This window comes from Thalassophryne amazonica, chromosome 12 (genome assembly GCF_902500255.1).
Source record: "Thalassophryne amazonica chromosome 12, fThaAma1.1, whole genome shotgun sequence".
NCBI classification, from domain to species: domain Eukaryota; kingdom Metazoa; phylum Chordata; class Actinopteri; order Batrachoidiformes; family Batrachoididae; genus Thalassophryne; species Thalassophryne amazonica.
Window position 1 is genome coordinate 72,902,688 of NC_047114.1, and position 23,598 is coordinate 72,926,285.

Genomic DNA, 23,598 nt, shown 5'->3' on the forward strand with positions numbered 1-23,598 from the left:
TTGAGTATAAACAGAGTCCTCCTTCCCGTCAAGGTGGCTGTCCTCCCTTTGGAGGAGGCATTTGAATTTTTTTGCCGTGTTTCTCTTCGCTGTGGCCAAACACACCATTAGAGTGCTAAACTGAGTATGAATGAGAAGACATTTCCAATAAAGCTAACAGCGGGAGATGTGTCGGGTGAGAGATTGATCACCAGATGAGCGTGAGGAGTCGTCTGCAGAGTGCGTTAACTCTTCAAATGGTGGGAGCTGCGTATACAAACACAGCTTGTTACACTGGAGCATTTCAGGTAATGTCAACTGTGTTCTCAGACAGTGACAGATGGGAAATACCATCTTACAAGTTACAAATCCTTTCCTGTCATTGTTTAAACTTTCTGGCACAAATGGCCCTGTCTTCATGGAAGCCCCCACCCATCTGGTGAGTATCTACATTATGATAGACTATTCAGAAAAAAAAAATGTGAAGTCACGGTTTTACTCATATCAGATGGCACCGAACATTTCCACAGCTCATAAAGATAAATGGCTGTTTTTTGTGCAGCTCCTTAGGTGTAGTCTCCACCGAGCCCCCATAGAAGTCATTCCACCGTGTTGACCTTTCCCACCCTCCGTATCCTGCCTGCCATTCTCCATGTCTCCGAGCTTCACGGAGTTCTGCCTCAGCATACATATTTCCAGGTTACAATTACGTCTTGCTGAAATGTTGTTGAATATCACTAACGGTGGAGGAAAGGAGCAGTCAGAATTATGCTCCAGAGATAAAAGGTAGAGTGCAAAGAAATGCAGCATTGAGAGGTTAACTGCTGCATCGGGTGTTTTATGAGGCTCAAATAAAGTGCACTCTTTTTGGTGCCTAGTTGGGGTGAAACGTCTCACACTGTTCTCTACTTTGTCAGTGTGTCTGATTGTCAAACCATGTTCCTCTCTCATCTTTTGGGTCACAGTAGACTGACTTTACTTCTGACATTCCAAGTGTATGTTGTCACACATGCCACGGGTTTCCTGTTGCACCTGAAGGCTCAGTTTGGCCGGGAAATGTTTGTTGTTGCAGATGTTTGGGTTTAGGAATTCCGGAATAAGAATGGTTGTATGTGATAGCTGGGCTGACCTTGTAGAGTGACGAGGTTCTTATGAATTTCTCAATGTAGAGACTATTCGTTAACCAATCATTTCAGCAGGTTTTCCCACCAGTGTTTGTGATTAAAAAAAAACTGTTTTGGTAATGATTTATTTAGTAATTTATTGTAGGGTAGAGATTGTGAAAAATCTATTTTGATTTCCATTAAATAAAGCTGTGCTTTCATGTTTAATAGCCTCAAACTACCAGTTTTATGTCTGTATTCAAGAACCTCTCCTGTTATTAGAGAAATTTTGGTTGGAAAGGCTCATTTTAAACTTCCGTGATACAGTGTGTGTTGCAGAAATCCATATCTGAACCCCTGTTTGAACAGAGTACACTGTGGCCTGGTTTCATAAAGTGGTCTAATCTTGTTTAGTGGCCTAAACTCACATACTCAACTCATCTTTTGACGTTAGTCGTTGCACAAAGCACTTAGTTGGTTAAAGTTTCGCATTACCCGACTAAAGTTTTTAGCCTGGTACAGAGGAGGCTAATCTTATTTTAGTCAACAAAACTTCAGTGTCTTACCTCAAAAAAGGTGGCTGTCATGTACCACCACTTAATGGAGGAGAAAGGAAGGAGAGCTTTACGACGGGAGCGGGTGTTCCGGGACGGGAATAATCCATTGGAGATGTTTACATACACTGAGGGCGGGAGCGCTTCTCCTCTGCTGCGGCGGACTCAGCCATGTTTGTAGCAGACGGACCAACCCGGAACTCAACAAAACTGTCGTGCATTGGAGGTGTTTCTTGACAGCAGCACTCGCGAGGCCGCTACGACCATGAAAATTGTCGACTAACGTTAGACAGCTAATCTACAAGTTTAGCTGTCTGTGAAACAGAGATTAGACGGATAATGTTGGGTGACTAACCTTAGTCGACTAAGTAAGTTTAGTAGACTAAATGATTAGATGGCTTTATGAAACCAGGCCCTGGTCTGTCAGACAGAAACAGATACTGGACAAAGGAGATGACATTCAACACCTTCTTTTTGTCTCAAGCAGCAGACACAGAAACAGATCATTTCTTATAAACCTGAAAATAGTTTTTGTTAGATCACACTCTTTCAGTGACTTCCTGGACTAAGTCATCAGGAGATGTGTCTGTATACGGCAAAAGTGTTGAACTTGTAGCTGCATTCACTTATCTCAGGATGAAATTTACAACAGTAGATTTACCTGACCTTCTTTCTCAAACCTTAGAGGTCAGAGAATAGGCTTGGTAATGTAGTTTAGGGTAAGTATTTTCCCTTTTATTCCAGGGCAGATTATATCACAGTTGAAACCATAATTCTTATTATTAATAATAATAATAATAATAGAGCCTTTATTGTCATTGTACATACATATACATACATACATACAATGAAATTTATCTTCTGCATTTAACCCATCCTAATGACAGCTGGACACAATCCAACCACTAGGAGCAGTGGACAGCCACAGTCTGGCGCCCAGGGACCACCTCTGCCTTGGTCGGGGGCAGAGAAAGGAGCAGACCCTAAATAAGCATGTGTTTGATTGTGAGAGGAAACAGGAGGAAACCCATGCAGACACGGGGAGAGCATGCAAATTCCACAAAGAAAGAGTGGGTAGCGATCCCATAACCTTGCTGTGTGGCATTAGTGCTAACCACTAAGCCACCGTGCCGTCAGAAGATCACTGTGTATTTCCTAGGTTTTTTTCCAGTGAGATACGAGGCGCCCCAGGGTTCTGTTCCGGGTCTGTTCTTATTCCCACTTCATACTGAAAACATTTTAATTTTATTGAGTCTTACAAACAAAGAAAATCATCATGGAAAAACACATGGAATGTTTATTCCAGGAATGGTGCAGCATTTTTTCCACAAAACAGCAAATGACTTTGTTTAGTCAAAGTCAAAGTCTGTTTGTTTGTTTATTTATTCCAAGTCAACATAATATATAAACAATAATATAAACAATATAAACAAATAGTACAGTTTTATGTACACACTTGACACTGCTCATAAAATGGTGAAAAGAAAAAAAAAGACAAAAAAAAGGCACAAATGAATTAACATAACACAAACAGAATCTACTTGGAAAGGAGTGGGATGAAGACAAGCTTATTGACTCCCACCCCCAATTCCATCCTCAATTAAATTAAATTACTTAAATTACACGGTTGCCGTCATTTTGAGCTTAATATTTCATATATGATATATAAAGCATATAAATAATACAATTAAATATGTATGTGAACGTACACCCACACACACATGCATACACATACATACATATCCATATATACACACACATACACACACCCATACACATACATATATACATATACACACATACATACATACATACACACACATATACATATATACACATACTATATATACATACATACACATATATATACACATACATACATACATACATACACACACATATACATATATACACATACTATATATACATACATACACATATATATACACATACATACATACATACATACACACACATATACATATATACACATACTATATATACATACATACACATATATATACACATACATACATACATACATACATACATACACACACATATACATATATACACATACTATATATACATACATACATACACACATGCGCATACACATATAAATATAAACGTAACATAATACAATACCATAGTAATATATTATAAAACAGGAGTGAATAATAATTACACACTGGACAGTATAGACAAAATAACACACAACAGAGGACCAGACAAGACACACAAGGAACACATATCATTGGATTTATTATGATTATTATTACTATTGTTGTTTACCCTGCTTAGTTTGAGGTGCTTGAGGTGAGTGCATTAAAACCACAGGTCCTTGGTGAGGACCTGCTAAAGTATGGGGTTGTATGAGGTGCAATTAAAACCACATGTCCTTGGTGAGGACCTGCTAAAGTATGGGGTTGTATGAGGTGCAATTAAAACCACATGTCCTTGGTGAGGACCTGCTAAAGCATGGGGTCGTATGAGGTGCAATTAAAACCACAGGTCCTTGGTGAGGACCTGCTGAAACATGGGGTCGTATGAGGTGCAATTAAAACCACAGGTCCTTGGTGAGGACCTGCTGAAACATGGGGTCGTATGAGGTGCAATTAAAACCACAGGTCCTTGGTGAGGACCTGCTAAAACATGGGGTTGTATGAGGTGCATTATGAAGTCGTATGAGGTGCAATTTAAAAAACACAGGACCTTAGTGAGGTAATATCCTGAGGTTACCCCAAGACATTACTACCCACTGGTCCTGCTAAAGTTTGTTGTTGGTGCATTAAAATGTCAGGTCTGACGGTGAGATGGTCTCTCAAGGCAGGGGGCTACCCTGGAGTACCATCCATAGAGACCTGCCAGGTGTGAATATAGAGATTTGGATGGTCATGGATACTAAGACAGAACGGAACCAGCAGCATGACAGATGGCTCACAACACCACAGAAGGAAAAACACACACACAGACAACAAGGACAAACACACAAACAAACATGTTGGTTATCAATCTAATCTGTGTTATAGTCATATTACTATATAATATAAATAGATATTTCATTAAGCCACTTGGTGATGTGTCGTGTGCCAGTGCCATCGCCAGGTGCCACAGTGGGCACGAGTGTAACTGGGAGCAGCAGCGTGAAGGCCTCGCTCTTTGGAAAACCTTTATTTGTCTTCGACTGTGTTTACTGCAGCGTTGAAACTGGGCGTTGTGAAGTAGCTAGCCACTGTCATGTTTGTAGTTGTATTCACCGAGTCACCGGTGTTGTTCAGACTCTGGCTCCTCACCTGCAGTGAAAGATGGAGAGCCAGCAGCAGCACAATCACAGAAACCAGACACAGCTTCATCTTAACACAGTCAGCATTCAGACCCAATGCCCACTCTGGATTCTCTAATCACATATATAATCAATAACACACTATAATATAGGCAGTTATTTATATTGTTTTACATTCCTGAAAATGTTCTAATTTTATTTTTAATATATAATCATGACCCTCCTAACCAACAGCCCTGTATTGTGACCAAATCATTTCCTTATACTTTAATTTGAAGTAATGAATATTTGTACATTGCTTAAGTTGCTGCCCCAGTCGGTTCCAGAGTTTAACCCCACATACAGACACACAAACTTTTCCTCGTAGTTCTTACTGGCTGAATCTTAAAGTTACTACAGCCCCTCAGGCTATAACCCCCTTCTCTGTGTGTGAGGAGCTTTTGAATATTAATAGGCAGGATATTTTTATTGCTTTATACAGAAGTTGTGCCATATAAAAATCGACTAATTCATAGAGTTTTAACAACTGCACGAAAACAACTGCAGGAATAGATTATGAGTGTGCTTGTAATATCCTACCTTGTGTATAACTCTAATAGCACGTTTCTGGAGTATGAAGAGGGGATGTAGTGAACTTTTATAGTTATTGCCCCAAATTTCAATGCAGTAGGTTAGGTAGGGCAACACTAATGAACAATACAGTAAATACAATGCATTATAATCTAAGAAGTATTTAACCTTGTTAATAACTGAGACACTTTTAGAAACTTTACTTTGTATGTGTGTGATGTGTGCTTTCCAGGTTAATTTGCTGTCTATAGTTATTCCTAAGAATTTTATTTCTGACACAGTATCTATACTGACACCATCTATATTTATTTTCTGATTTAATTTTTCCTTGTAGTGTCCAAAGAATATTACTTTAGTTTTATTTAAATTTAGGGAAAGTTTGTTAATATCCATCCATAATTTCAGTTTAAGTAATTCATTATTTATACTATGAATTAGGTCATGATAATTGTCACTAGAATAGAATATATTAGTATCATCTGCAAATAGAATTAGTTTTAATAACTTTGAAATACCAAATATATCATTTATATACAAATTAAACAACATTGGACCCAATACAGATCCTTGTGGGACTCCACAAGCAATGCCCAAATACCCTGACTGATATTCACCCATCTTCACAAACTGTTGTCTCTCTGTTAAATAACTTTGGATCCAGTTCAAAGCCACTCCCCTAATGCCATATCTTTCCAATTTTTTTTTAGTAAAATTCCATGATTAAGAGTATCAAAGGCTTTTTTGAGATCAATAAATATTCCAGCTGCATATTTCTTCTTGTCTAATTTATTCGTGATTTCTTCAACCACATCAATTATGGCCATTGATGTTGACCTGGCTGACCTAAAGCCATACTGACTTTCATTAATTATGTTGTGTTTATCTATAAATTTCTCTAATCTGTTGTTAAAGAGTTTCTGTAATATTTTTGAAAACTGAGGGGGTAGAGAGACTGGTCTGTAGTTAGTGAAGATATCTGTTGACATTTTCAATGGATACTTGCCTGATCCATAAAAAGTAAAATATTATTATTATTATTATTATTATTATTACTATTATTATTATAATGATGATTTCATCTTAGCTTGTCTTTTGACTTGCATATTAAAGAAGTTATAAAGAACACATTTTGTTCACTTGTGGAATACTATGAGGATTTGGTCTGTTATATGTGGCAGACTCATAGATCTTGGTTCATGCCTTTGTTTCTACATTGTTCATGTTTGGTTGTGCGGCTTGCCTCAAGGCCATCTCAAAAATCTTCAAATGGGCCAAAAAGCAACCACAACTTTTAACTAAAACCCCAAAAATTGACCACATCACTCCAGTATTAGCTTCTAGTATCTTTATTTTGAGTTCATGTACATATGAAAGCAGATTTTAATGATTTGTTGTCAAAATAGAACATTTTGAATGGCTATACACCCTTTTACTTTGTTGAGCTGCACTCTCTAAATGCACATCAACTGCATGTCCCAAAGGGTCAGTAAGAAATCAGCGGGCTTTTTAATTTCATACTTCTTTGTTATGGAAACAGTCTGCCAGCTGAGATTAAAATAGTTTGTGTTGAGTCTTTTCTTAAAGTCTTAAATCCATATTTGTTCTCCATCACTTAGAATTAGTACATTTTTGAGGTACAATGTAAACGCAGGTTTGGATTTGTTCTGGCTTGAGCATACTTTTTTTTTTTTGGCAATTCTTAATAATTTTTCTTTTTATCTTCCTAACTTTGCTTTTGTTACTGTGTGAGATGTTACTGTTTTATTTAGTTTTCTCCAAAGTATGGTTTGTTTATTCATGTTATGAAAGATTTGATGCAAAATGCACAAATACAAATCAATTATTATTTGTATTATTATTATTATATATCTTTAGTATAATATGGATTCTTATGATAAATTTGTTCATATTTGATTGTTCATAAAAAATAATTAACAAATGAATCAGTGCAGTTGTTAGCTACAGCATTTAAACATGAAGCGCCTCTTTATGAAACCTTTATTTTAATTTTGATAAAAGCAGATCTTTCATGGCCGCTCTCTGAGATGGCATTAGCATGATGTATTTAGTGTAGTTGCTGTTGTGGGGGATGCATTTGTTCCAACTTCTTACCCAAAGATGAAATATGTTTTGGAATAACTCCAGGGATTAGTTCTTGGCCTGCAAACTCACAGCTCCTCTAAGATTGTGAAATATTGTTTTTCTTTCCTTCAAAGCAAATTTGCTGACATCGGTTATGGTGTAACTATAAATAAATTAAATGTGTCCATGGTATGTCAAAACCCACTTTGTAACTTGAAAGTCAGTCCTCTTTGTTAAATATCCATATCCAAACCTTAAATGGAGGTACTTGCAAACCCCATGCACTTTTAGTACTGTGCAGCCTGTGGATATAATACATTGTACATCACCATACATTGACGATGATGAGTTTTATACAGGCGACTGCTGTTTTAGATTCCCTGCATGTTACAATGTTGTGATATATAGTACTCATAGTGTTGCTTTACATTTTTTGCTTTTCCTTCAATAAGCAGTTGAAAATGGGAGCAGATGTCTAGGGAACAGCTTGATATCTTGAAGTTTCAGCTGTAGGAGGCTGGTGAGTAAAGCGGGTGAGATTACAGGTTATGTCAGGGTCAGACTTAGTCATGTGGGTTCCTCCCATCCAAGACATATTTTTTAACTGTTATCACATACACACAAACTGCCATATGGTAATCAGGAAGCATTTTTTTTTATTTACCTCTGTATCTACCACAAGCAGACTTTTGCTTATTTGTTGCACTCAGAAAAAAACTATTTAAGGTTGAGTCAAGCTTTTGCATGTTTGGCTTTAGTAGGAATAAAAAGATTCATACAAGAGATTTAGTGCTGCAGGAAAATCGCATCGTGTCGAAGGACGATTTCATAACAACGTTCAATATGGAAACTTTTGAATACTGTTGCTGTTATTTGTGCCACTAAGGGCTCATAAAACAACACCAGCTTTTGCACAGAGAGTACTTTTTATTTACCTTGAGAGGGATTCAGAGTCTGTTACCAGTTTGTGACAGAGCGCCTGATTATGTGACTCATTCCTTCGCTGGCTGACTGGAGGGTGTTATTTTTGAGAAACATATTTAGTTTTTGGTCTTTGTACAGTCAGAATTACTGGCATCCCTGAATTTTAAGTACAGAATTTAAAATGTGTTGATAAATTAATCCAAAGTAAACAGCTATTTATAACTGGAGTATTTAATATCAAGCAGCGTGTGTGCTTGATCGGACCGATATTTCAGAATAAATCATTTCACATTACCGTAATGGAGGCGTCTCATGGATGGGTATGTATGTGGTGATATTGCCTGCAAGGTCAATTATTTTTTAAAATTATGATGTTTTGTTGTATAAAATGATGACGGGTGTTTTACCAGAGCCACCTAGCTAGCATCAGGCTCTGGTAAAACACCCGTTTTCATGTCGGTCTTCTCTCATCCGGGAGCATATAGTTTCAGCTTGCCACATCAATGATTGGAACCACACTGCCATCTAGTGGATATCCAGTGTGCGTGAGTGTGTATTTGTGAATCAGTAGGCATTTGTTTGTTGATCTGTGTGGATTTCGCAAAAAGAATGTCTCAAAATTAAGTCACAGAGGAAAGTGATGAATGTGTGTAATTAATGATCCACAAATGCTGAAACTCAATTCACAAATACAATTTCCAGTTTTACAAATGTAATTTTTTTTTTTTTACAAATTAAGTTTTATATTTGCAAATACAACATTATTTGCAAAGACCAATTTACAAGTTACAGATATGAAATTTGCATTTGTGGATATCTGAACACATTTGTAAATCAATGATTATTTGTAGATCACCCTGAGTGCATTTACAAATATTAATGAGACAGTTTTAACCCCGTAGGAGAGGACCTCGTATAGAACCCCATGTTTTGCCAGTTCGATTTTCAAAGAAATGTTATCCAAGGCACACTGAGATCGTTTCAATAAATATGATCTCAACCATGAGAGAACCAAATGAGTAATATAAAATAATTTTGAAACCTAACAATGCACAGTTATCAACCATACTGAACACTGCAACACAGCAATAGAAAACTGCAATAAACTTTGGAACTTTGGATGCATCTTCCTGAACTGTCCAGCAGGTGGCAGTATACAGCAGATGGCAGCACAGCTACCATGAGAGATGTGTTGAAAACGCAGTTGTTGCGAATGGTTTTGGAACAGTGTTTCGAGTTTGTCATGAGTTATTTGCAGTGCTGTTATCATGTCCATTCACACAATCAACCTGTCGTTTAATTCTGGTTTTACTCTTCAGTACTGTTGCATAGTTCATCCTGTGTTTGTCAACATAGCGCACATCACATTCTTTAATGAAGTTGCTAGCTTAAGTTATTAGCTCACATGCAGACGTGTGCCACATACAGCAGGTGGCAGACATGTCTAAGGGTAGGGTTCGAATTACACAGTGGCTTTCAGGGGAGCTCTATTTTACAATGAACTCCACGACTTTCCCAAGCACGTACCTGCACACACATACACAAGTTAGCAGGAGTGCGGTCAGTCACAGGGATAAACATTCTCTTACTACTGCAAGCAGTTAATACCGTTAGTAGCTTTTTGTATAGGCACAATAACAACAATATAACAATCATGCAATAGTTTTAATAGCTTAATCAGAGCAAACAAAATACCAAGCAGAGGAACATCTTTCTTCTCAAACACACTGCTCCAAGAACAACACATCACTTGCACAATAAAAAGCTGAGCATTATTTAGTTAACTTAATTATGTCTTTAACCACAGCTAAATAAAGCTCTCTGTGGTTTGCAGCTCTCTGTCTCTCTCTCTCTGGGACTGTCACTGTCTCTTATATCCTGATGTCTCATTTTTGTTTGTGGATTGCAACAGCGAAAAGAAGTCAAAAAAGAAAATTAAATAAGGGCTGAAAGATCAGTTTACAACCACAGAAAGTGAGCACACTAAACAACCAAGCGGCCTCCGCTCAGGCGGCACCCAATAAAGACTGCTGTCCATGATACTGGAACAATGGCTCTTATATTAAGTCAGTCTCATTATGGATTAGCTGTATCTTAGTTTGGGAACATGTTACAGAATCATAGAACCCACACCAGTGCTAAACAGGACAAGCACCAGCCCTTACCAATGCCCAGCTCAAGAAATTAATTATCTGATTCTCATTGACATAATTTTACGATTGAAGGAACTTTAATGTACAGACAATAAAATTTTACCTATAACACAGAGCTCTCCTTAAACATCCCTGAAGAGGCATTCAAGGGAACTCGTGTCCATGTCAGGGGAGCCGAGTTACTCTTCACTCCCCTGTAATTTGAACTATGTCTATGGGCTGTTACATAGTCAAGAAGTGCTCTAGGAGCACATACCTCCACCAAGACGCAAGTACATATTTTAAGCACAGGCTCTATAGAGAGAAAACTGAGAGAGAAGAAAAATATAGGAATTTTTCTTTACCTTCTTAAATTTTACCAGCTCCTTGCTTATATTAGGTAAGTGTAATATATTTTTTTTACATATTTTGTGGGCATACAAACATTATATTGCTTTCTGATGGAGTGAACACATCAAAATGATCAAACCTTCATATCATAAAAGTTGTTTTTTTTTTTTATCAGAATCCACTATAAACTTTAGTGGGTTCTGTCTTGGGCAGTGCCCCACCCCTCCACAGATTTTGAAGAAAATCAATTCAGTAGTTTTTGTGTAATGATGCTAAGAGACAATCAGACAGTAGTGAAACCACTGCCTCCTTGATGTAAGCGATAAATTTGCTCATTTAATGTTTTGGTTCATCAAAGTTGATTAGTTTGTTCTGGTTGTATGGCCTTTTAAGTTGGGGATGTACGGCATGATAGCATTTACTGGGTTTTGAGTTATTCCTTATGTAAGAAAGAAACTTGGAAAAGAAAGGCTGATCGCCTGAATTGAAACAACTGTACGATCTCTCTGTTGATTTTCATACCTTCAAGATTAAGTCTAGGCTTGGGTGTCCCATGTGCTTTCTGCCAAACTGCAGATAAAACTTCATGTCTTCAAAGAAAATCCGATGAAGCTTTCTAACTGGTGGTCCATCCAGCCACCCATTTGCTAAACTCACTTATTCCAGTTAAGGGTCACAGGGGCTGGAGCCTATTCCAGCAGTCACTGGGCAAGAGGCAGGGTACACCCCGGAAAGGCCGCCATTCTACTCCACAGACAGACAAACAAAATCACAGTCCCACTCAGACCTACAGTCAATGTTAGAATCACCAAAGGTAAAGGTAGTAGGAAGCTGGAGCACCCGGAGGGAACCCACCTAAACACGGGGAGAACATACAAACTCCACACAGAAAGGCCCAGACTGGAAGTGAATTTAGGACCATCTTATTGTGAGACAGCAGTGCTAACCACTAACCTGCTGTGCTGCCCATAACTGCTGATGCAACAGACAAAGGTTGTTGTCTTGTTGGTTTCTTGGTGGCTTCCCTCACTAACCTCCTTCTTGCATGGTTACTCAGTTATTGAGAACTCCCTACTCCAGATATACTTACTATACAGTACCATAATTTTTACAGGCAGTTTTCCTTTGACAGGTTGGATGAGTGAATATTTCCAAGCCAACAAATCAATCATTTAAAAAAGGCAAACAAACCAAAACAGTATGATACTGTATGGTAAATCTGTCGGGAGCCTGTAGCTGTCAAAACAGACTAACCATGCAAGCAGGGGGCAAGTGAGGGAAGCCACCAAGGCCCTCGTAATAACTGAAGAAGTTTTAAGATTCTGTGGATGTGACTATTGCGTCACCAGTTCATGGTAGAATGGAGAAGAGAAGGATAACAGACCAAACCCAGGCTCGATCCTCCCAAAGGCCTTCTGGCCAAACTCTACCTTCTTTTGTAAAAAAGCTTCTCTGTTCCAATCCAAAATGAATCTGTTCATCAGTGGTGATCAGATTAGTCTGATGAAGCGTTTTGTCTGCTGTCTGTGTTGAATTATGCTCGTTTGTGTCGAGTGTTGTCACTCAAGTGTTTAACGCCTTTGCTTTGAGATCCTTAAACGACCTTAAAAGACCTTTTAGCACTGCAGCTCAGCACCCGATTAGCTGCTTAATAAGCTGAAAAACACTCCAACATGCAGATCATTGAGACACAATCTTCAAGTTGCACATTGTTTATATGTTTTCTCTGGCTGTCGAACAAAGACCAGTCAGCCTGCAGCTATTCTTTACTTTGTGTGAGTTGAATCCATGGAAATGTCTCTCTCTCTCTCTCTCTCTCTCTCTCTCTCTCTCTCTCTCTCTCTCTCTCTCTCTCTCTCTCTCTCTCTCTCTCACTCTCACCTTCATTTCAGTCTTGGAGTGACGTTCAGGAACACTTCAACAAGTCCAAGCTGAAGCTACGTGCCAGTGAATTAATGCTTGTTTTAAATTTAGCTCATTGCAAGTGTATGCAGAAAATGAATTGGCTATCAACTGAACAGAATTTTGCAAAAAGAGTAATTTACTGGTGAGGTTTTTTGTTTAGGTTTTTAATAATGTGTATTGTGATTCAGACAATGAAACTAATATTTTAATAGATAAAATCTATATTTTTTCTGTTTGTAATAAACATCACTTCATAGTTGTAATAACACCTGAAAACGGTTATTGTAAGTCTGGTTTAAATTAGCCTAGGTCAGGGGTGGCCAAGTTCGGTCCTCGAGAGCCACCTTCCTGATACTCTTAGTTGTCTCCCTGCTCCAACACACCCGAATCCAATGAAAGACTCGTTAGCAGACTTTTAATGAGCCTTCCTTACCCACCAAAGACATTGAGTCTTTGGTGGGTATTTCAGGAGAATCCTTGGGTACTGCTCGAATGACTTTCTGTCAAACAAGCAGTTACTTTGGGAGACTTACATGAAGAGTATCAGTTGCATGGTGAGGGATTATCGGTTTTGACATTTTGGCGTGTTTGTCTGGTCATGGTGCATCACACAGGTACCTCACTGTTGAGGACCACAGCAGCTGGTGAAGGCCAAAGGGATGCCCATGCTTCACCTGGCTGTGGTATATAGATGGTTTCTTTTGAGAGGTGGGATGGACTGGTTGGTTACCATCCACAGTGCAAGGTGGCTCCATGGTGTAGTAGATGTGGTACCAGCCAAGGGTGCCGAAAAGGGGAGAATAAGGAGAAGAATTGTAGGGGCCCATGATTTACAGGGGCCCAGAGAGGCCCCTAATACTGACAAAATAATGTGGGGGGTGGCCCAGTAAGATTTCTTTCTTTTCATGGAGCCCAAAATCCCTGGTGGTGCCCCTGTTCCCAGCCCATCCTCCCTGACCTGACCTAGCCTGTGGTATAACCTTCAAGCAACCAAGCTGTTTTAGTGACTGAAATGACCAAGTGGGTCAGTGACAGATATTTTAATGTGTTGTAATGTACAGTCAGAAAAGTAGGTTGAAAAATTAATGGTAGGAAACATTTTTTCTAATTAAAGCTGTAACAATGGTACATATAAATATACTTCTGGGATCATAAATGACCCCACTCGTTTGCTTGAAGGTGAAAATGTTTATTAAAGTGTCAAGGTGACCTGCCAGACATAAACTAATCTACTTCAAATGTTTTTTTTCTGCAGGTTCCACTTGGGAGAAATCCTTCAGACAAATTGGCTTTGAGAGGTAAGAGAATTGTATTACAATGCTACAATATTATTGTCACTACACCATCATCTACAACTAAAGCCGATATTGAATCACACATTCATTTTTGCACAAACTACATTCAGAAAACCAATAGTTTTTGGTGTCAGATGTAGCTGTTTCTAATCCTGCACAATAAAATATGCATGGATTTGGTTTTACTGGGCGTGAGTCACTCTCCCTGTTGACTAAATTAGATGCTTTTTCTGGAAGTGAGAGGATTCAGCTGTGGGTTGGTAAAAGGAATAATCGGCTATATGACAGCCCATGCCTGGTTTAAATTACAGAGCTACTGCACCAACCTATGGACATGCTACATTAGCTAAGTCTGATTCTGAACAAAATCATTAATTTACCAGACAGCCAAACGTTTTTCTTTGACATTTCGGTTGTGATAGCTTGAGGAGAACACATTGAAGCGTCTTGCATGCTGCTGACGCAGCTCAACCAGCGCTTCTGTCCAAACAATCCACATACTGTATCGTTGTGTTTTCAGTTCTCAGTGTCAGAGACAAACACACTGTGTTTAGGGGAATCTGTTTGTAGCTCTGCTTCAACAGTGCGAAACCCTCATGAGAGGCGACTGAAATTTCTGACATCTGAAATTCATTCGACTGTCTGATTGACATTGAACATTTTTTCTGCCTGCCTCGCTTCCATCATCCAGGGTTTTCATGTATCCCATAGTCCCTTGCGCGCCAGAGAGTCGCTGCAGTCAAAACAACATAGAGAACCCACATGATGACAATTGTAAATGAATATTATACTACAAATTTTTTTTTTTTTTATGCTTTTCAGCACGTTAATAAGAAACTGCACGCGTGATACCCTGAAAACTTGCTAAAACAATTATAACAAATAATCCGTGTCTGCTACGTTTAACCTGTGTGGAATTTAATAAACACAAACCGAATTTCAGACATATTATATATACGAGGTCTGTCCATAAAGTATCGTACCTTTTAATTTTTTTTTAAACTATATGGATTTGATTCATATGTTTTCACGTCAGATAAGCTTGAACCCTTGTGCGCATGCGTGAGTTTTTCCACGCCTGTCGGTGACGTCATTCGCCTGTGAGCACGCCTTGTGGAAGGAGTGGTCCCGCCCCGTCGTCGGATTTTCATTGTCAGGAAATGGCGGAATGATTTGGGTTTTTTTCCATCAGAATTTTTTCAGAAGCTGTTAGAGACTGGCAGCTGGAAACCATTCGAAAAATTTATCTGGCTTTCGGTGAAAATTTTACGGGCTTCACAGAGAATAAGGTCTGTTAGTACAGCTTTAAGGACCCCTTTAAGGACGCTTGGCGCAACGCGCTCCGAGCTGCGACGACGCGGCACAAGCCACCAGACCATTTGTTAACGGATGGCTCTGTGGATACGAGACCGTCGTGTGCTCTTTCTCTGGTTATCACAAGAGCTGGACATCAGCCATTTTCCGGCAGATTTCACTTTTAACAAGAGATTTTGTCATGGAAAGCCGCGCGGAGGCTTCGCGCGTAAAGACCGATTCGCTTTGGAAGCGAGACAAAGGAACACCTCCGTTTTGGCGTGTCAGAGGACAAGTTTGGACATGTCCAGCTCTCCACAATTTCACTGATACTTACTGGACTGGTAAGCATTGAAAACCGAGATAGACATGTCCAAACTTGTCCTCTGACACGCCGAAACGGAGGTGTTCCTTTGTCTCGCTTCCAAAGCGAATCGGTCGTGACGCGCGAAGCCTCCGCGCGGCTTTCCATGACAAAATCTCTTGTTAAAAGTGAAATCTGCCGTAACATGGCTGATGTCCAGCTCTTGTGATAACCAGAGAAAGAGCACACGACGGTCTCGTATCCACAGAGCCATCCGTTAACAAATGGTCTGGTGGCTTGTGCCGCGTCGTCGCAGCTCGGAGCGCGTTGCGCCAAGCGTCCTTAAAGGGGTCCTTAAAGCTGTACTAACAGACCTTATTCTCTGTGAAGCCCGTAAAATTTTCACCGAAAGCCAGATAAATTTTTCGAATGGTTTCCAGGTGCCAGTCTCTAACAGCTTCTGAAAAAATTCTGATGGAAAAAACCCCCAAATCATTCCGCCATTTCCAGACAATGAAAATCCGACGACGGCAGGGGACCACTCCTTCCACAAGGCATGCTCACAGGCGAATGACGTCACCGACAGGCGTGGGAAAACTCACGCATGCGCACGAGGGTTCAAGCATGTCTGACGTAAAAACATATGAATCAAATCCATATAGTTTAAAAAAAAAATAAAAAGGTCCGTTACTTTATTGACAGACCTCGTATTAGTCTGGAACAAAGAGGACAAACAGTGTTGTAAATGACAATAATCAAGACGTTAAAGAGCAAACTTCACTTTCCCCCAGAACAACATGATCAGGAAGCGAGCGTAGCTCACAGCAGCTCCCATTGAAAATAACAGAGAGACAGCCTGTGATTCTCACATTTACATAAAATAAGCACAATAACAATGTCTATAAACCCAGAGAATATATTCATGAGAGTTTTAGGCACAATATAAAAATAGTTTTATGTTGCAATGCTAATGCTGTTGTCCGTGTGCAGCGTTTAAAGTGCAGCGTGATCAGAGTGTCTCAATGCAGTTCTCAATGTTACTAAGATCTCGCAGTGCGGCGACCTGTCCGAGGTTTTGCGGGATTTGAAAACTGAAAAGGGCGGATGACTCCTTTACGTCTCTGATCCACTGTGTAATGCTAGCCAAATAATGAAAGTAGCTAGCTAACATACAGTAGAAATACACTTTATTCTCATACTTTCAAAGGTTTTGAATGAGAATTCATTGTGTCTACAGAGGAAAGCTAGCATGAGCTAGTTTTTAACTTTTGCCTAATGTTTGCTAGCTAAAGGTAGCATTTTTCTTACCCAGTGGTTCCTAAAGTGGTGGACCCTTAGAGCGTTGCGCAGGCAGTGCAAATGAATTTGGATGGTTGCAAACAAACATTTTGTTGCAGTATGATTTTTTTTTTTTTTTATGCTTTGACTGCATTGCTTTTTATAATACACTAAGCAACTGGGACAGTTGAACTATTTATTTACACTCACCAGCCACTTTATTAGGTACAACTTGCTAATACCGGGTTGGACCCCTTTTTTCAGACCTGCCTTAATTCTTCATGGTATAGATTCAACAAGTTGTTGCAAACATCACGCAGTTGCCCGTTCAACCAGTTGGCCCATTCTCCTCTGACATCTGACATCAATAAGGCATTTTCATCCACACAACTGCCGCTCATTGGATATCTTCTCTTTTTTGAACCATTCTCTGTAAACCCTAGAGATGGTTGTGCATGAAAATCCCAGTAAATCAGCAGTTTCTGAAATACTCAGACTAGTCCATCTGCCACCAACAACCACGCCACGTTCAAAGTCACTTAAATTCTCTTCATTGCCCATTCTGATGCTCTGTTTGACCTTTAGCGAGTTGTCTTCACCACGTCTGGATGCCTAAATGCATTGAATTCCTGCCATGTGATTGGCTGATTAGCACAAGCAATTGATGAGGTGTACCTAATAAAGTGGCCGGTGAGTGTATATAATTCACATTGTGTACCCATATGTTAATAAACAGAATATGAGGATTTTTAAACGTGAATGTGGTTCATTACATTGTTTTTGTAAATGAGATAAGTAAAGGAGGAGAAAAGCAGGTAAAATCCTGATTCAAATTTCACCTGCCCAAGTACATCCACATGCTTCTTATCTTCCACCTGCTTGTCTGTGTAAAGTGTTCTAGTTTTATCCTCTTGTCAATAACAGTAACACTATTTTTGTCATTTAAGCGCATTGCCGCATGTTTATAAATGCTCAGAGCAAAACCCTGTGTGGATTCCTTGATGAAGACTAAACTCAGTTACGTCTCACAATCACCGGACAGGCCAATTTTTCAAAGCTTTTGCCACTGTGGCTGTCTCCCCCCCCCCATATGATCATATTAGATGTGGTTTTCTAAGTACGGGAATGTCCAAACTCAGCTACGTACTTTTTCCAGTACTCTCTGGCCCTCAGTGGATAGTATACTCTAAGTGGCGGAAGTAGAGCCATAAACATTTTATCTGGACTGCATTTACCTGTTTGTGTTGAGAATCATATGCAGTACATGCAGTATTTCCAGCTGCACGGACACACGCTTTATCGCTTTTCCAGGCTCCTCTACAGGAATATTCAAAGTTAATATCAATTTATAGCAGTCTAGAAAATGATCAGCCGTTGTAAATGTTTTCCTTCTGTTTCTTTTAAACTATTTCACATATATCAAACATATATGTGGTTTTGCATGTTCATTGTCATCTACAGTTAACATGTAGTGTGTGTAGTTTTTCAGTGAAGCTGCATGAGTAGTTACCTCCTGAGGTCTTAGCGTTTCTCATGTTATATTGTAGTTCTCTCACGTGGTGACCAGAGGAAAGTAAGCGTCACCAAAGGTTCTGGCACAGCCCTGTCTGGCACCGATGGTTTCCATTTCTTTCATGCGTGTGAGGATGCACGCAGCTTCACTACAATAAAACAGCCACCACATGGAAACAGACGTCCTTGATTAGATTAAACTCACCCAGGAGCCAATGACAAAACGACGTATCCGAGCGTGTGCTTTCTCCATTGCGCTTGATTATGACTTGGTTTTTCGACTTGTTAACTTTTAAAAGTTTTATAGCCATTCATAGGCAGGCTGAGATTTGTTTTGTTGGAGCTGACCTTTAAAACGTCTAGTTGTTTTACATTTTAGTGCCAACATTTTTGTTTCAGCTTTCTTTTTACAGCCCGTGCTGCCAAATCTCCCACATTTCTTTATAAAAACTGAAAACAGTTTATTGCACTTGGAGGTCAGCATGAAATATAAAAGAAAAGTATTCAGTGACTAAACACAAGATGCAGTGTAATTGTTGTAAAACTGAAATAGAAGCATGTTTGGATGATAAAAGTAAAAGTTTTAAAGGTTTGGAAGCCTGTAAGTTATTTCAAGGATGATTTTTTTTTTTATTTGCTTTAAATGTACATGCAATCATGACACCTAATAAAACTTGCCCTCAGGCTCTGCAAATACATCATACTGAATCATTTCAAGCCTGACGTTACTGAAGCTGCCATGGCAACAGTCGCCGGCCACTGTGCAGCTTCCTGTTTGAATAAACCTTTTTAGTATTTGGTTAAGAGGTGAGCAGACTAATCAAATAACAAATACTACAAAAGATTTGTTTGTCTACTGCAATATAACCACTAGACTTCAAATAATGTCATATGTTAGTCAATCATTGGAAAATATCACTAAATAGGACCAGAACTGAGTACATTTATATTAAATAAGTTAATTAAATTGTAAATTACAATCTATGGTGTAACATGCTCACAGTGTCAGATTCGGTTAGTTATAATTGTATTATTATAATTATAATTCAGTTAGCGTTATGCAAGCGCTGACTTTGTCATAGTATGTCATACAAGATGAACCGTTGTGCGCTGCACAAACATTGACTGGAATAGTTGGTCAACATGACAGGATAGTTTGAATGAAATGCTGATTTCATCTGATGTCACACTGTCCCATTTCCTATGTCTCAAACAAACGGCTACAGACCCCCACGTCCCCCCCTTCACACCACAGCATATTTAATGTATAGATTGTAACTTTGGCAATAGTATTTCCACTTAGTTTGCTCCAAAAGTGACTGTGGGTTCCACTCTATGCACAAAAAGGTTGAGTCGAGATTACATGGGATTTGCACTGGATTTGAAAGCGTTTCATCTCAGCTGTGCTACTCCACCAGATTGAATTTGCAAAATGCTGGTGGGTCCCCTCCATGTTTAATGTATAAATTGCCAGTTTGGCAAAAGATTTTCAAATTAATTTGCACCCAAAGCAGCTGTAGACTTGACTCTATGCACAAAGGGGTTTGTGTAGGTTTTACGAGAGAGTTACGCCGCGTTTACCACCGCTCCGCAAGATAGAAATGGCAACATGAAAAAAAAATGGTCTTTGTAGTTGAAAAACTGAGGATATGAAACAAGACAAGATCACCATGCACATGTGCATGCACTTGAGACATGAGTATTTTTTGCTTTAAAACTGGATTTTTCTAGGCAATAAACATGCTTTTACTTTAAACTTTCTCAAAACCTTTTCTGAAAGGAATTTTACTCACTCGTTAATAGCACCATGTTTAAAACTGGCAACCATTGATTTAATTATAGTGGGTGGTACTCCATATAAAAGCTGAAGCATGCAACACCACACATATTAAAAGTCATGACTCAAGTCACTTGAGTCATGAAGGGGTGAGGGTGGGAGTGGGGGAGACAGATTCCCATGAATTCATTTGAACAGGCGTTTTATGAAATAATTGATATAGAATACAACAGGCAGATCTCACTACACAGTCACAAATTTAAAAAAAACACACCCAGAGACACTATGCATTTTTAGTCAAAGCCCCAGAGTGGTTTGTGAGGCTATAGTAATCACTTTGTGTGTGGGTGGGTGTGGGTGTTTGTGTGTGTTGAACTGATATCTTTTAATCTATCTGCTGATTTATTTCATTCTGAAAGACACATTTTTCACAATAATTTGAAAATTAATAACGACAAGAAAAATTTCAAGTGTATATTTTATTTAATTTATTATTTATTTTTATTTAACCTTTATTTAACCAGGGAAGTCCAATTGAGATTTAAAACCTCTTTTGCAAGGGAGTCCTGGCCAAGACGCAGCAAAAGTTACACAACAATTAAAATTAAATTCACACAATTAAAATAACATAAAATTAAGAAAAACAGCTGAAATTTAAAGTAGTCATTTAAATTGTATGCTGCATGATGGTTCATATATGAACCAGCATGCAGTAAATAGAATGAGTTTGTAGTTTTGCAGTGTTAGTGAAACCAGCAGTAAAATGTTGTTTTCCATCACCATACATTCTCTGTCTTCTTTTTGTCCCCATTAGTGTGATCGGTGCAGATGCAGGGAATGGCATCCGCGTGTTCATCCCTGACATCGGCATGTTCGTGGTTGGCTTGGTTATCTGGCTGCTGTGTCGCAGTCTGGTCCAGAAGAGACCGCCTGAGGACATGGCCCAGTACAATGCTGACTTTGAAGCAGAGGAACAAGTGGGTTTGATTTGTTCATTTGTGGCGATAGAACTTTGAAGCACACAAATGTGCAGTATCGTGCACATATTGACAGATATGCGAGGCAGATGAACAAAGTTTTTGGATCAGTTCGATGTTAAGGCATTCATTAAGACAGCGTATCAAATGAATCAATAACATGTAGGTGTATCTTCTGGAATTTAATGTATGCAGTAAAGAAGTAATTTGTTTTGGAAGTGACATTTCAGAGATTTACTCAATATTATAGCATTACTGCAAAATGGAAAATAAAAGTTGGTACTTGCTGAAGTAACAATAGAGGGAAGTGATTTAATGTCATTCCACTTCATCTTTGTCCCTGTCCAGCTTAATAAATTAGAAAAAGTGAGCAAAGCAAGGTTTTGTTTTGTTTTTTTGCTTGTGTCCGAAAGCCACAGTTATGTTTTTGTGCTTAGTGCTGACATCTTCTAAATTACAAATCCACTTGTGCTCTTCTAGATTTGTTTTAGGTTTAAACTGAGATGTGATCAAGCACATACAGCGTGGAAAAAGTGTTTGCCCCCTTGAGCTTTTACATGTTACAAATCTTTAAGGACATCAAAAAACAAAACAAAAAATTCAGGCTTTGTATATAAAAAATTAAAACTATGCCCTTTAAACTCACAGTGAAAAGTAATCTCTACATCATGAATTAAAAGAATCTAAAAGCCCAAATGATGGTGTGAATAAGTGGTGCCCCCTTTAGTATAGCACATGTAAGCCATCACTTTTACATTCAGTTTTCTTTGAGCAAGTCAAGGGATGGATACATCAACATTCTCAAGACACTGATTATATCTTGGACTTTATGTACATGAATTATGAAGAAATACAAACAGTATAGTACTCTATGGTAAATCTGTGTGGAGTTGACAGTTCTCAAAAACCAAGTGACTGTGCAAGAAGGAGATTAAGAAGAAAGCCACCAAGACACCCAGACAACTCTGAAGAAGTTATAGGCCTCTGTGGCTGTGATTGAAGAAATTGTGCACAATGCAAGTTTTGCATAAAAGTGATGGGTTATATGTACTATATGAAAGGGGGCATTTACTTATTCACACCATCATTTTCACACCATTCACACCATCATTTTGGCTTTTAGATTTTGATTTCTTTTACTTCATGGTGGTTTAATGTATTGTGTTGAGATTACTTTTCACTGTCAGTTTAAAGGGTAGAATTTGAGAAATTTTAATATACAAAGCCTGAATTTTTTTGTTTTATTTTTTGATGTCCTAAAAAATTTCTAACATGCAAAAGCTCAAGGGGGCAAACACTTTTTCACACCACTCTAACTTGTGTTTTCATATTATCTGACACTAGAAAGCCTTTGCATCATAGACCAAGACAACCCCTCTAAAGACCAGTTTGTTTTTTTGTTTATTTAAAGAATGCAACGGTCCAAAACGTGTACGTGAGGCACGTACATGTAGCATGCAAGACAACAAAAACATAAAAATTAACATTAAAACAAAAGTAACTACAAATGCCCCAAAAGAAGTACTTATTTTAACTGCAGTTTTCATAAAGAGAAATCTGAAGGAAAAGAAAAACAAAGTATTTTCCTCAGGTTGTACTTCCCTTGGCGTAGTGAGAACACTAAGCTGAAGCCTGGCTTCTTCACTTACCTTCACAAATAAATGAGAGCAAACCAGTTATGTAGAGTTAACATAATAAAACTAAACATCCAGAGTTACTGAACAGAAACAACACTGCAAAATGTTTTCATAAACTAAAAAAAAAAAAAAACAGATATAAAATGTATGCTGGATATGGTTATTGCCACCCTCTGATGAATTTACAGTAAATGGTCACTTTCACACCAGGTTTTCATTACATCAGTCAGGAGATGGATACATGTACATTTCCAAGTGACTGAATATGTCTTTGATGTCATTTACATCAATCATTAAGAAATACAAACAGTATTTTACTGTTTGGTAGTTAGGTAGCTCTCAAAAACTGAGTGACTGTGCAAGAAGGAGACTAGTGAGGGACACCTATCCCCCAATTCCTTCCATTAATCTTTCCAAAGAATGTGTTATGTAAAGTATTACAGTGAATTACCCATTTGTGATGACAGTGATTTGTTTAATTGACACTGTAGGGACAACAAGTCACACAGGATATGGAATAAATCCAGCCAACTGGCTGAATTTGATTTAGAGCCTGCAAGTGGTTCAAGTGGAAAATGTTGCACCTTCTCAGCTTCTCATCTTTAATAAGTTCTCTAGTAGCCAGTAGGCAGGAATGTG

General features: G+C 38.6%; 1 protein-coding gene across 1 annotated transcript in view; it reads left to right on the forward strand.

Moving 5' to 3' along the window:
* LOC117521141 (piezo-type mechanosensitive ion channel component 2) overlaps positions 1 to 23,598 on the forward strand; it is a 249,903-nt gene that overhangs the window by 49,474 nt on the left and 176,831 nt on the right. Inside the window, exons 4-5 of the mRNA XM_034182477.1 lie at positions 14,142 to 14,184; positions 21,160 to 21,322. Coding sequence (XP_034038368.1) covers positions 14,142 to 14,184; positions 21,160 to 21,322 — 206 coding nt within the window. The remainder of the gene's footprint in view (positions 1 to 14,141; positions 14,185 to 21,159; positions 21,323 to 23,598) is intronic.